The sequence below is a fragment of the Podarcis tiliguerta genome (genome assembly GCF_965153285.1).
Source record: "Podarcis tiliguerta genome assembly, chromosome: 10".
Lineage (NCBI taxonomy): Eukaryota > Metazoa > Chordata > Lepidosauria > Squamata > Lacertidae > Podarcis > Podarcis tiliguerta.
The window spans coordinates 60904869-60920076 of NC_139543.1; the positions used below are offsets into that span (position 1 = coordinate 60904869).

At 44.7% G+C, this 15208-nt stretch overlaps 1 protein-coding gene across 1 annotated transcript; it reads left to right on the forward strand.

The window, feature by feature from the left end:
* The first annotated feature begins 1354 nt into the window (after nucleotides 1-1354).
* On the forward strand, nucleotides 1355-9061 carry IAPP (islet amyloid polypeptide). The gene is made up of 4 exons (XM_083402539.1): nucleotides 1355-1452; nucleotides 1758-1842; nucleotides 2053-2190; nucleotides 8425-9061. The coding sequence occupies exons 2-4, from the start codon at nucleotides 1763-1765 to the stop codon at nucleotides 8594-8596; spliced, it is 390 nt and encodes a 129-aa protein (XP_083258665.1). The 5' UTR covers nucleotides 1355-1452; nucleotides 1758-1762; the 3' UTR covers nucleotides 8597-9061.
* The last annotated feature ends 6147 nt before the right edge of the window (nucleotides 9062-15208 follow it).

Consider the following 15208-nt stretch of genomic DNA (forward strand, 5'->3'; position numbering starts at 1 on the left):
GTACAGGCCTTTCCTGTGGTGGCTCCCCGTTTATGGAATGCTCTCCCCATTAAAACTCACCAGGCGCCTTCATTACATATCATTAGGCTCCAGGCAAAAACATTCCTCTTCTCCCAGGCCTTTGGTTAATTAAACCATCTATGGCATTAAAAGTGTTTGTGGGAGGGAAGTTATTGGTTCCCTTTTGCTGTTTTGTGTCATTATTTACTTTCTGCTCTCATTTTGCATTTTTACGCTGTGAAGTGCCCTGCAATCCTCGGATGGCAGGCGGTCTACAAATTTGTTGTTGTTGTTGTTGTTTAGTCGTGTCCGACTCTTCGTGACCCCATGGACCAGAGCATGCCAGGCACTCCTGTCTTCCACTGCCTCCCGCAGTTTGGTCAGACTCATGTTTGTAGCTTCGAGAACACTGTCCAACCATCTCGTCCTCTGTCGTCCCCTTCTCCTTGTGCCCTCCATCTTTCCCAACATCAGGGTCTTTTCCAGGGAGTCTTCTCTTCTCATGAGGTGGCCAAAGTATTGGAGCCTCAGCTTCACGATCTGTCCTTCCAGTGAGCACTCAGGGCTGATTTCCTTCAGAATGGATAGGTTGAAAAAGAGTGTTTGTGATGACAGAACTCTATTAGCTTTTGCCCTGCTTCATTTTGAACTCCAAGGCCAAACTTGCCAGTTGTGCCTTTTATCTCTTGACTCCCTACTTTAGCATTTCAATCCCCTATAATGAGAAGAACATCCTTCTTTGGTGTCATTTCTATAAGGTGTTGTAAGTCTTCATAGAATTGGTCAATTTCTGTTTCTTCAGCACCAGTGGTTGGTGCATAAACTTGGATTACTATGATGTTAAAAGGTCTGCCTTTTATTACTAAATAATAATAAACAAATTCTTACAGAATCCCCAACTATGTGCATTTCATTAGTTCTCAGCCCTGCATTTCATTTCCTCTTCCTTGCCTCACAATTCCTTTTTTTAAAGAAAATCTGTTTTGTTGCCTTATTGAGCATCAGTTAACGCCCAAAGGGGACAGCAACTCTCTGCATCTTATTAGACCTCTTCTCGAAATGCTGGTGTTGGTTCTCATGTCGCGATGCCTTGCGTTATTAGCATCCCTTCACAAGAGCTTCCCGAATTGGCTTGGCTAAGATTTACCGACGTGTAAATGGAGGGATGACCCATCAGCCTCTGCTCATTATTGGGGCACTTTTTATCTATAGGGAGAGAAGTTAATGACAGAAGCTCTCTCGCTCTCTCTTCTCTCTCTCTCCCCCTGCCTGATGTCAGAGCTGAGAAAGCTATGAAGGGTATATAAGTGCTTGTATCGCTTGCGAACAAGGCAGGTGGGGGGGAAAGGTAACCCAGAAGCAAGTGTGGGATTGTTCCCTGCACGATTGCTTCTAATACTGGCATTTGCTAGATTTCCTCGGCTCCTTCCTCAGCCACTGACAGGTAACCGGGTTCTTATTTGGAAACCGAAATCAGAAAAAAAGTATAGAAAAGAGGGGTGGATTCTAAAGTAACGCAAACTGGAAATTTTGCCGGGATTGATGGCAAATTATTAAGGCAGAATTCTGTTAAAACATCTGGGGAAACAGAGGAGATGTTTTCTAATCGTTTAGATTGGAACGGGGATCTTCGGGCTATTATTTCTGTTCTGACTGAATATTCAGTGTGGATGCAATTGTAGTGCTCAGTGAATGTTTCTGGCTGAAGTTTGTCTTGTGTGATTTCTTTCCCCAACACTCCCAGAAAGAACCCGGAGGAGAGATGTGCAGCCTCAAAGGACCCTTCCTTTTCATCATTTTGTCTATTACTTTAAATTCCCTGGAAGCGACGCCTGTCGACAGGTCGGTAACCATTAAGCATATTCTGCTTTTTAAAAAGAAGTCAAATGATTTTAATTTTTTTTGTAGTGGATTTGGGGGTCTGGGTGTTGTTGTTTTTGGCCATATCAGTTGCAGAAGGCAGAGGGAGGGCAGGAGATAAAGAGGAAGGGAAGGAGAAGGAGGAGAAGAGTGAAAAGAAAGAGCAATTTTGCTTTTTATCCTTGTTTAAAGACTTCTCTCCTTGGCTGATGATTTATCCGATGGCACTCCCAACAGACAAGAGTGGCTCTTACCCATCGTCTCCCGAAGTAGCGGCTTCTTGGGAATTAACAGTGCGCTGATCGGTGAGGAAGCGATAAAGCCCAAAAGGTACCAGATTTGTTTGGATTGCTTTTGATTCAGATGCAAAAGATACGCAGAGGGACAGTGTGTTGTGAAGTGCATTTGAGGCTCGCCTAGGCATTGCGATTCTGTTCAAGTTCCTGTGGATATTCATATCTCCAGACAATGTTTGCAATATTCTCCAGCTCCACACCTTCAGATGCAATCTGCACTTTCGCTCATTCCACTGGCTAGCATATTTGGCAGTGCTTCTGTTTTATAGACGTTCTGCTAACAAGTCTCTCATAGCTGCCTGAGATTTTAACCCTCCTTGAATTTATTTCTAAAAAGCACTTTACCAATCAGGTAGTAAGATTGAATAGATCACAAATTTGGATTTTTTTAATTTTTTAAGTGGTGAACTTGACAATGATGCCAATTTCATTTAATTATGAGATTGCATGAAGTGTTATTGTTGATATAGCAAGGATATAGATATAGATCTGGGGTGTCCAATGAACTCCAGTGTTATTTCGTAGAGGTCACCTTTTTCCTTGAACATAAACTTTCTTGGAAGTAGAAAAGAAAAATACAAATACTGAATGGCTGTCAGCAATTTATCCTAACTACTCTAATCCATAAGAAATAGCTATGGGGCGAACAAGTGGGAAGATTTAAGAGTATTAAGATTATTTAGATCTCTAATACCTTGAGTATGCAGTATTTCATTATTTCCCATTTGCTTTAATTAGAATCAAACTGACCCCCAAGGCCATTTTAATGAAATAAAAAAAGGAGGAATGCTTGACATATTTTTGGGGGGTATATTAAATATCAGAAAAGCCACAAAGACGCATGACTCAAACTTTTGAGACTTTTCAAACTTTGCAAAGGTTTCATTTTGCATGGAGTTACTGCTTTTTGATTTCTCAAAGGATTATTGCATAGGATTTTTCTTTCCTCCCATCCTAAAAAGATCTTCAGGAGAGAGTGTTAGCAGGCATGGAAATAAGACTTTTGTTTTTAAGTCTTCCTTGCTCAGATAAATGTACACGGTTGTTCACACATTACACTGCACACAGGTATAAGCTGTCACTCCACACGTACAAGTGTTGGGGTGAAAAAGCGAGCCCTTGTTCATTTGCACACAGGTGACTGTACAGTCATTGAACGTTACTTGTGAATTACTGTACGAGTGTGCTATTTTCATACACACACTGTGCATTCGTCGAATGTAATGTGTGAATGTTCCTTACAACCTAAAAAATAACAACCATGTAAACAGTTACTGGGTTTGTGTGCTCTTTGTGAGTTCCAGGAGCATTTTCATTTAAGGAACCATAAATGCTGTCTTATTAAACAGCTATAAAAAGAGCAATTTTAAAGGGGACCTGGATATAAACAAATGAAAATATAATAAAGGGCAGCAGGCCTTGGTAGGCTTCCTAAGTGCCTAGCTAATTTTAAATTAGTTTCCTAATTTTAGTTAGGGAACTGTGCACAGCCTCAGACCATGCCTTCTGTAGGGGGATGAATACCTGTCAGAAGATGCTAATTAAAACAACAACAACTATGTAGGTAGCTGTGAATGGAGGTGTGCTCTTTAAATTCTTTGCTGCAATTCCCTCTTCATGTGAGAGACATAAGCAGTGAATGCACTGTGCAGATTTTACAAGTAGGGACCGTGATGCCCGATGTAGTGAAGGGTTGGCTGACCAGTCACCTGTAACTGTCCTCAGAATAGTGAGAAGCATTGCACTGCTCTCTTAGGAATGGACCATAGCTCAGCCTTGCGTCCCAGATTCAATCCCCAGCATCCCCAGGGAGGGCTCTCATCTGAAATCCAAGAGTGCTGCCACGAATTGGTTTAGGCACTTCTGACCTCAATGGAACAACAGTCTCATTCAGTATCGTTTCTCATGCTTCCACTTGTGTGAGTTCTTGTGCAAACAGGCAGGCATCACTGGATTTCAGCAGAAGTCTAGTGTCCAAGCCTTATGAGGAATGGTTGAGGGAACTGGGCATGCTTAACCTGGAAGGTGAATTCTCTTTCATTGGAAGAAGAAGAGTTTGGATTTGATATCCCAGTTTATCACTACCCTAAGGAGTCTCAAAGCTGCTAACAATCTCCTTTCCCTTCCTCCCCCACAACAAACACTCTGTGAGGTGAGTGGGGCTGAGAGACTTCAGAGAAGTGTCACTGGCCCAAGGTCACCCAGCAGCTGCATGTGGAGGAGCGAGGAAGTGAACCCGGTTCACCAGATTATGAGTCCACCGCTCTTAACCACTACACCATACTGGGTGGCCATCTGCCATGGATGCTTTAGCTGAGATTCCTACATTGCAGGGGGTTGGATTAGCTGGTCCTCAGAGTCATTCATTTAGCAGTTGCTTTATGCCTGGTAGAAGGAGGGGAATTGGAAGGGAATAAATTCTCTCCAAAATGCCCTGTAAATGTATGAATGTTAATAACCCTTGTAAGTTACACGCAAAAGACCCCCCATTTAGGTGTCATTCAATCGATTTGAGCAGCAGCTTCATGGTATCTTCAAAGAAAGATAATTATAGTATAGTTAAGTCATTAAGCAGCAACAATGACTCAATGTTAACTTTCAGACGCACTTTTTAAAGGCTATTTAGAGAACTTGCTGATATCATGAAAATGATTAGCATGACAATATCTTGCTCCCATCAGCTACTCCTGAAGAAAGAGACGAGCTCCATTCAATGGCAACTGCTCCCCCTAAAATATTTTCCTCCAACGTCTTCCCTAGTCACCAGCTGTTCTTTGGTCCAACCAACAAAGATGGAAGTTGCCGGCCTATGTGTTAGCTACACCTAAGCTGGAATCAAGTCGGCTCTGTGATTTGTGGCTCCATGGGCCAAATCTTTATGTGGATTGGCCTGATAGGCCGCCCACTTGTCAATCACCTGACATCACAGTGGCATCAGGTCAGAAGTGCTGCTAAAATGGAGGGTTCCCGCTCCTTCGTTTTAGCATGCATACCCCTTCTGGATCAGAAAACAGTTTTCAACAGAATCCCCTGCCAAAAGAAGGGAACAGGTGCATGTAGCCAAAACAGGATTTAACCATGTCCTCCTGACCATTAGATGATATCACAAAATGTTCATGTGGGCCAGAATATCCTCACCCTGACCAATATTACTACATTACATTATTCTATGATTCTTTAGGTTTTCAAGCAGATGTTGGGTGGTCATCTGTCATTGATGCTTTAGTTGGAATCTCCTTTCTTGTAACTTGAAGCCATTGGTTTGAGTCCTAGCCTCTGGAGCAGGAGAAAACAAACTTGCTGCATCCTCCATGTGATAGCCCTTTAGGTATTTGAAGATGGCTATTATATTTCCTCTCAGGCTAAATATACCCAGCTCTTTCAACCGTTCCTCATAGGGCTAGACCCTTGATTATCTTAGTTGCCCTCCTCTGCACATGTTCCAGCTTGTCAGCATCCTTCTTAAATTGTGGCGCCCAGAATTGGACACAGTATTCCAGGTGTGCTCTAACCAAGGCAGCATAGAGCGGTACTATTACAGGGGTACCTCGGGTTAAGAACTTAATTCGTTATGGAGGTCCGTTCTTAACCTGAAACTGTTCTTAACCTGAACTACCACTTTAGCTAATGTGGCCTCCCACTGCCACCGCACGATTTCTGTTCTCATCCTGAAGCAAAGTTCTTAACTGAGGTACTATTTCTGGGTTAGCAGAGTCTGTAACCTGAAGCGTCTGTAACCCGAGGTACCACTGTACTTCCCTTGATCTGGGCATTATACTTCTGTTGATGCAGCCTAGAATAGCATTAGCTGCTGCTGCATTGCACTGTTGACTCATGTTAAGACCCCTAATCATTTTCACATGTACTACTGGCAAGCCAGGTGTCCCCTGCCTTATATTTGTTCAGCTGCTTCTTCCTGCCAAAGTGTAGAACCCTACTGAAATTCATTTTGTAGTTTGGGCCCAGTTCTCCAATCTGTTGAGGTCATCTTGAATCCTGATTCTCTCTTCTGTGGCATTTGGTGTCACCTGCAAATTGGATGAGTATCCAAATATGTTGAACAACAACGGACCCAGGACATAACCTTGTGGCGCCCCACTTGTCGCTTTTTCCAGGATGACAAGGAACCATTAATGAGCTGGGTTCGGTCAGCCAACCTAACATATCCACTAAAAATAACCTCATCCAGCCCACGTTTTTCCAGCTTCTCCAGTTTCCCTGCCAGAATTTCCACCTCAGTCCACATTTGCTTTTGGCCCTGCCTATCACTGCCATGTGACCCCCCTAGACAAATAGGAGTGCAAACCACAGGCTGAGAAACATCATGTCTTCCCACCTTAGAAAATCTAGCCCTTGTCTCTCTGAGCTGAAACCTATTTCCTGAAGGGATGGCTTGAAGAATCGTTTTCAAGCATCCATGATTGTCGGTGAGATCAGCCTATATATGGAACAAGGTACAATGTCGTTATGTGGTTTCAATGCAACCAAGATATTGGCTTCATGCATTGCGCTTCGTTATTTATTAACCTCTTCATTCAGCTTTAAGAAGAAAAGTTCTGGAAAGTTCCTGCAAGGATTGGTGTGACTGATTACAATCTACTAGGTCTATTGTTCTTGTGCTTCTTTGACAGCTAGAAGAATCTTTTCATTCTTGTTCCACTAGGAGCAATCTTCAAAAATTGCTTCATGTGGGATCGTAACAGAAAGAAAAGGCAATTGTACTTTTTTTGGAAAAGAAAGGAAGAAGGAAAACCCTTAAGTCCATGCCTAACTGGTTCGGATTGGTAAGAGGCCCATATACAGTAGATGGGCCAGCCCTGATTTCAGCTACATAAAGATCCACACTCAGAGAATAAACTTTAGTATGTAAGATTTGGATCATAGTTGTTTGCAAGATGAGTTTACTTTTCAAATTCAACATGGAACAATATATCTCTATGTCAGACAGAAGGTGCAATCTTTTATCCATTAGGATTGCAACTTCGACAAAACATTGAACAAAACATAGATTTTAATAGATGGGGATCTCTGTAGTATTTAGATGTACAAATAGCTGGAGATGTAAATGTCAAGGGAAAGAGGGACGATACCTTGCTTGATTGTTAGATCTCTTGATAGAATTTGTAGAATCATGTGTTGGTTATCCCATGCCGTCCAGGTCAGCAAAAACAAGTGCTCTAGCCATGAAGGTTCATGACAGTTGAATGAATTTTATTATTATGGTCACAGACCAGTTCTGGCTCACTTACAATATCAGGAAAATCGTAAAACACAACAGGAATACATCGAATTGCAATTGGGTGTACAGAGACCATTCAGATATAGTGGCAGATAAAAATATACATTAAATCTTGATCACTAAAATATAACCTAAAATTGTCATTTAAAACCTTGATCATTTTGGTAGTACAGCTTGTTCCCTAAGTTTTATGGCAGTTGCACAGAATTTGGCCACCCTTAGCGTGCTCTCTAGATCCTTTTCCTCTACCAGGAGTTTTAGACATAAGGTTCATGACAGTTCAGAGAACTTCTTTCTGAGATAATCTATTTCTAGGTTAATGAAGAAAGTGTGAGAGTCCAAAGTCACTTCACAACACAGCAGAGTCAAACAACGCAATGTGCAAAGTTCAATAAATAAAGAGGAGGCTGACATCCTACACCAGGGGTAGGAAACCTCAGGCTGGGGGATGGGGGCAGATGTGGCCCTTGAAGACTGTCTACCTGGCCCTTGGGGGCTTTCCCCATGCCTTCTCCCCAGCCATGACCTCTGCTGACTAGCTGTGATTCCTACGTTGCAGAAGATAGGACTGAATGACTCTTGGGGTCCCTGCCAACCCTTCGGTACTATGATTCCAGCAATTGGTGATTCAGAAGCATTACTGCCTCTGGTCATGGAAGCAGAGCAGAGCCATCACAGCTAGCTGATAGCTGTTCCACTGATAGCCGTACCTATGATCATGTGTTCTACCTCCACAACTGGGGGCAGCCATGCTTTTGAAGGCCAGTTGCTAGAAACCACAAAAGGAGAGAGGGATCTTGATCTCTGGTTGGCCACTGGAAGAACAGGAAGCTGGACCACCCATTAGCCTGATTCAGCAGGGCCCTTCTTATGCACTTATTTATTTATTAGATTTATCTACGACCGTTCATTGTCTCAGGGCCAGTTATGGTCTAGTGAAGCAGCTTAATGTTGCAATCAGCCATGGCAGCAGGAGTGCCTGTCCCAAGGTTTTCACAGTGGTGTGTCTCTTCTTTTCAATGTCCCCAGCCACCGCCTAGAGAAACGGAAGTGCAACACTGCCACGTGCGTGACACAGCGCCTGGCAGACTTCTTGGTCCGGTCCAGTAACTCCATCGGTGCGATCTATTCGCCGACCAATGTGGGGTCCAACACCTACGGCAAGAGAGACAGAGAGCCTCCAACCTATCTACAGCTTTAACGTTGCAAGATGGCGAGGATCGCGGTCCTCCTTAGGGATTCCCCCTCCCTCCCTCTGTTTGTTTGTTTTTTTAATGTACGAGGGCCTGATCCTTCAAAGTCCTCCACCCAAGTTCTCTTTGTCTGAACGAGGCTGCCGCTCGGGCAAGAAGCCTGCGGATTTGGCTGCCCACATGACCCCTCTCCCTTTTGGTCATTGAATACCTGTCTATCCTTCAGAGTGCCTTGTTTTCTTTGTGTGGTATCTGATGTATGTGACTTTCATGGATTCGCCATGCCTATGTCTGTGTGTGTGAAGGATGAAACACGTAGCGCTCCTGCAATGTGGTTGTGAAACGCCTCCCTTCAAAAGAAAATAAACCTCACGCGCCCATGCCACAAAACCTGAAATGTAAAAGTGCGACAGCCACTCGTTTCTCTTTCTTTCATTTTTAAAAAAATTAAAACGATTTTAAAAAAGACGAAATGCAAGGTGTACGTCCTTGTAGCCCCATCTGAGTGGAACCATGTGTCAAGAGGTCCTACACACGAGTAGGAGTCTGGAAGAGACACATGCCCGACTGGCATGTTCTCTCCCTCCTGGTTGTTCATGCGGGAGATTCAAAATCTTTCTCCAGCCTGAACATCACAGCGACTGATACCTTAGACCAGCGGTGGCCAACTTCCAAGAGACTGCGATTTACTCACTAAATTAAAAATAGGCAGTGATCTACCAGTTGGGTTCAGGTCAAAGTTGTTGAACTTTTTATAGGGAGAGGGGAAACCGCGTTTTATTGGGGTTCAGGTCAAAGTTGTTGAGCTTCTTTTAGGGAGGGAAAGAGCCCCATTTTTAGGCTTAGCTTGGGGGGGCACAGCATTTCTACACTATTTTGGGGTCAAAGAGAAACAGCAAGTCACCGAAGGATTGCTGGGGGGGGGGGGACAGCCTGGGTTTGTAAACTCCATCTTCCATTCTCCAACAATGGAGGGCGGGCTGGGGCGAGGGGTGGGGCCAGAAGGGGTCCAGCGACTGACTGCCATTGACCAAAACCTCGCAGGGATTGACCAGTAGATCGCGATCAACCTGTTGGGCATAACTGCCTTAGAGGCATCAGCACACTTCAGGATCAGCAGAGTATAGGCAGTCAGCGTACAGACTCAGTAGCACAGCATTTGGCTAAACTTCGTTTATTTACATATACACCCTCGGAGCATCGTAACTCAGCTCCTTCCTCTTCAGCATCAGACAGCAGAAAGAGGGAACAAAGGACAAACGTCCTACATCACAGAAACACAGTAATACAAACATCCTGTGGAATGTGGAATGAAAACATACACCATCATGTGATAAAAACAATCCCATGACTGCAGCACGGGGAAAGAATCCTAACATCATGGTCTTACCTGTTGAACGTGCCTTAAGCCACTCCATATACCAGGGATGGAGAGCCCTGGCAGCGAGGAGGAGGGGATTTAGGGTTGTGTGAATCAGGTGCATGCACCAGGTGCTGAGCCAAGGGGGTGCTCTCTGAAAGCCAGATAAGAGAGGTGCTGGGCTTTGGGAAGAAGGAGGGAGGCTCTGACAGCGTCCTGAAGCCATCCCGCTTCCTTCCTAAAGCCAAGTGCCTCCTTACCCGCCTTTGGGCTCACACGGGACACCATAGCACCTAAGTCTGCCTCTAGACTTGGGTCTGGAAACAGAACATGCCCCCCTCAGACATCTCTATTCGGTCCTCGGATGAGTGGTCAAGAGGGAATAGAGGGAGCAGACTGGGAGGAAGAGGTGTCAGAAGCTGAAGAGGCATCAGGGTTTCGTGAGGAGGAAGAGGCTGTGGCAGAGAGCAGTACAGAGTAGAGGGAAGAAGCAGAGGGAGGGTTCAAGAGACAGAGTGAAGGCAGGCTGCTGAAGAAGCCAGGGGGTCTCCCCTTCCTGCTGTGACCAGCTCCCCTCCTCCCTAGTCCCCCAGAACCAGAAGTGGTATGAAGGGAGAGGAGCAGAGACAGGCAATGCAAGGAAGCCTCAGATTGCTTGTGATGGCGTTGCAGGAGAAGGAAACTTAGAGAGCTGTGGGAAGTCTCTGACTTTCAACCTTCAGTCCTTGCAACTGCCTCACTGGGGCAAGATCTACCCGGAATAGTTGCTGTGCTCATGAGGCCTGATCTCCTGCGCTGTTTTGTTTCTTTGAATAAACCGTTAACTTCACTGCCACCGTGTGAGTTATTGCTGCCCTGCTCCTACCAATCGCTTTGCCAACCCCTCACTGCAAGCAAGCCCCACTTGTGTCAAAAGGATATATCTATTTAATGAGCCTATTCCACGGTTTCCAACAAAAGCCATCCAAATATAACAATAAACACACACAAGTCATGCGTGAACTGGCTACTCCAGCAGGCACAGCAAAAAGATCCCAGAATAAACCTTTCGGAGCCCTAGCTCAAAGCCCTCTTAGACCTTTGGCATCAATTGTCACAAATAATAATGGCCTCCATCAAAGCCAGGGGTGGAAAACCTCGGGTCTAGGGGATGGATGCAGCCCTTCAACAGGCTCACAGGTCCTCACCAAGCTACACCTCCTCTCCAGGCCTCAATAGCTCAGTCAGTAAAGCATGAGACTTTTAATCTCAAGGTCGTGGGTTCAAGCCCCATGTTGGGCAAAAAGGTCCATGCATTGCAGGGGGTTGGACTAAATGACCCTTGTGGTCCCTTCCAATTCTACAGTTCTATGATTCTATGGTTCTTTGGCCTTCCTCAGTACCCTTCCAAGTCGTGTAACCTGGCTGGAACTGATAATACTTCTTTTTTGCTTGAATAGAGACACAGTAGGAGTGTTTGCATGGGGCGCAGGTGGCACTGTGGGTTAAACCACAGAGCCTAGGACTTACCGATCAGAAGGTCAGCGGTTCGAATCCCCACGATGGGGTGAGCTCCTGTTGCTCGGTCCCAGCTCCTGCCAACCTAGCAGTTCGAAAGCACCTCAAATTGCAAGTAGATAAATAGGTACCACTCCGGCGGGAAGGTAAACGGCGTTTCTGTGCGCTGCTCTGGTTCGCCAGAAGCGGCTTAGTCATGCTGGCCACATGACCCGGAAGATGTATGCCGGCTCCCTCGGCCAATAAAGCGATATGAGCACCGCAACCCCAGAGCCAGTCACGACTGGACCTAATGGTCAGGAGTCCCTTTACCTTTACCTAGGAGTGTTTGCATGCAAAAACCTCTGATTTGTGAGTGGCTGCTGGAATGCAGCCAACAGTACAAAGGTAAGATTTGTACCCATTGTTTTTCCCACCTTTGGATTCTGACCCCTACCCCCAACGGCAAGTGGCCCCTGGAAGATTGCTGTTAAGGGGGATGCAACCCTGATTGAAGCTAAAAGTATTCCTCTGAGTTGCAAACCGGTTTTGCACTTCCTTTGGGGGGGGGGGGAGGAAACTCTGTTCTTCCAAGCCCGGGAACGCTGCATTATTACATTTCGTGCGCCAGTCAAATCAGAAGGATCATCTTCACAAAAGTCATTACGCGCTGTGCTAATCTGAAAAGCCGACAAAAGGCTGAAGTCAAATCTCGGGGCAAGATAAACCATTTAAAATGCTAATCGTTGTGCAACTTTGTTCTCCCTTTGTCATGCTAAAGGTGCTCTAACAATAGAATATATGAAAATTATCTCCATCGCGCATGCAGGTTTGCGTCGCTATCGTGGGACAATGCTGAACTGCTTTGCATGATCTGTTCCTGTTTGAATCCTCAAATTAAAGAGAAGAGTTCAATTTCCATTCGGAGTAATATTTTAGTGGGAGAGAGAGAGAGAGCAATAAATGTCTGCACCAGAATCTCACTACTTTCTTTTGACATTGATTGTTTTGAGGTGTGCAGAGCTGGCAGCCACTTGACACATAGAGCACATGCCTTTGTTCTACCTCCACCTTTGGAGCAATACGCCTCTGAATACCAGCTTCTGGGAATTGTGAATAAGGAGAACACAGTCCTGCTTGTGGGTTTCCCATGAGCATCTGGTTGGCCAGTCTGAGAACCAAACTCGGGACTCTTCTTCTTCTCTTCCTATAACACCATCAGTTGATGCCATTGTCAGCTTTGTCTCTGACCTCAAGAGTCCTCAAAACCTCTGGGCAATTCTACACATGTCTACTAATAAGTCCTGATGGCTATGTTATGCATCTACAGTTGGTGGCAGCAATGCTTCCAAATTCAAATGTTATTATCATTAACATCAACATCAACAGGGCAACCACTAAAAAGGCCCTGTCGCTTGTGCCTGCTGGCCTCACTTGGCTGACTAGCAATTCTTGCATACAGTTGAATAATATAAAGGCTACAGAGTAAAATCAAGAAATTAAGGGCTTATCTACACTTTGCCCTGCTCTTTTCATACAGTCACAAAATCTGTCTCCGAGCATTTTTGTGTGTGACTCAAGCTTTCCCTATGAAAATCCACCTTAAAGCTGAATTTGGCTTTTCTGTGGGTTGACATTTGCTCCGATTAAAGATTGGGTTTTTGTGGGGAAAGCTCTGGAGCAAAAAAGAAAAAGCTGTTCAGGGACAGAGCTTTAAATTGCAGACCGTGCCTGTATCATAGCAGCAAGATTCTCATATGTACAAAGATGGAAAGAGTCAATGTTCTCCAAGGTTAAACTAGGGCTGGACTAACTTTCCATCTGTGAAGAGGGGTCTTTCAAGGGGCATGAAAAGCTTCCCACAGGCATGTGTTTGGCCACTGTGAGAACAGGGTGCTTGGCTAGATAAGCCATTGGCCTGATCCCACAAGCTCTTCTGATGTTTTGATGTTTTCTCCTGTTTTCCCTGATATTTTTCTCCTTACTCCTCTTGTACAGTGTCCTCTCCTGTCTGTCTTTTCGCCTCCTTCCTTTCTAGGAATGAGAGCCCCAGACCATTCTATACTATTGTACTTCCTGTTTCCCCTCTTTGTTGTCCTCACCAAAGACATCCACTAATTCAGCTTGTTTTCCCTCCGTTGCCTAAGACAAATATATGGACATAAGGAAAGCCTGCTGGTTCGGGCGAATTGCCCATCCTCTTCTCTCAGTGGCCAGTCGAGATGCCTGTGGGAAACCAGTGAGCAGAATTTGAGCACAAGAGCATTCTCCAACTGTGGAGGCAGACCATAGCCATCATAGGTAGCAGCCATCAATAGCCCTCTATCCCATGAATTTGTCTCCCTCTCCTCCTTCCCTTCTAAATCTCTGAACTAGTCCTGGAGTGTCAACACAAGGGGGCTTGTGAAGAAGGCGCAGTAGAGACTGTACTTTTTGAGAATACTAAGGAAAAACCATCTTCCGCAGAAACTGCTGCTTGCCTTCTATTACTGTGCCATTGAGAGCGTGCTCACTTATGGCTTATGTGTGTGGTACGGAAGCTGTACTACCCAGGACAGGATGGGGTTGTGCAGAGTTGTTAAGGCAGCAGAGAGCATTGTTGGCTGCCCACTCTCCACCTTAGAGCACATTTATGCCACAAGGTGCCATAGGAAGGCACTGGACATAGTAAAAGATCCATCGCATCCTGGTCACTGTCTCTTCGAGCTCTTGCCGTCGGGACGGAGATACAGGACGATGAAGACAAGAACGAGCCGTCTTAAGAACAGCTTCTTCTCCAGAGCGATCTCGGCCCTGAATGGGAAGCCCGGACTTTGAAAGTCATCTAATCTCCCTTGCTGTATTTTACTATATTGTTTAATTAGTGTTTTTATGGAGCAGTCAAGTAATTTCGTTGTCCCCGAAGGGGGCAATGACAATAAAGATATTATTATTATTATTATTATTATTATTATTATTATTATTATTATTATTATTATCATCATTATTAGTATTATTATCATCATCATCATTATTATTATTATTATTATTTCTTCATCATTCCTTCTCTTCTGTTGCTCCAATGCCCTTCCTATTTCTCCTCCATATCAGGACTTGGAGCAGATGCTGTCAGGTGCTACCCTTTAACTTTTGAGGGATGCTCTCAGCATCTCTGTCTACCAGCACTTCTGGTTCCCACTCCTCAGTTGTGTGTTGTCTCAGCTGCCGAGTCAAGCATCTGCCAGACAGAATCCCTTTGCAATCAGGAATATGCTAAAAGACAGAAAGCTTAAAGAAGAGGTTCATTTCTCTTGCTTCAAATAACTCAGGCCAGCAGCGTAACAATATTCAGAAAATATATTCGCCTGTGCTTGGATGCACTTTACAGAAGGCACTTTTGGGATTTACTGGCCAAACCCGGGATGCTTTGCAGCAGACCAGCAAGCGTTTCTAACTCCCAGTGGTTTAACCTTTAATAACTGTATTTATTATTTTATGAAACTATTTTTATACTGTCTACAACCTCAATCTCGAGGCAGCTGTATAACAATTTAAACAATGTCAATATTAAAATCAACATGCAGAATAATGTGCAGCTGATTAGTCAGGCATACTCCTATGCAGACACACATAGGTCGCACACAGGTAGGCAGCCTCCCCTCCTCTCTTCAGATCAGCTGAGGAAAGGGATTGACACCCTGCTCTCCATTCACAAAATGAACTCTCTGGTGGCCAAGGAGGGGGTGGTTTGCTCCTTCACTAGTGCGCTGGTCTCTGCCCACAGCTGTGCTATTTCTGCTTTAAT

What these genes read in the sequence shown, in the direction of transcription:
- IAPP (XM_083402539.1), top strand. Translation starts at nt 1,763, where the DNA reads ATGTGCAGCCTCAAAGGACCCTTCCTTTTCATCATTTTGTCTATTACT. An exon ending in GAAGCGACGCCTGTCGACAG is followed by an intron (nt 1,843 to 2,052) that starts GTCGGTAACCAT and finishes CCTTGTTTAAAG; the next exon opens with ACTTCTCTCCTTGGCTGATG. An exon ending in GAAGCGATAAAGCCCAAAAG is followed by an intron (nt 2,191 to 8,424) that starts GTACCAGATTTG and finishes CAATGTCCCCAG; the next exon opens with CCACCGCCTAGAGAAACGGA.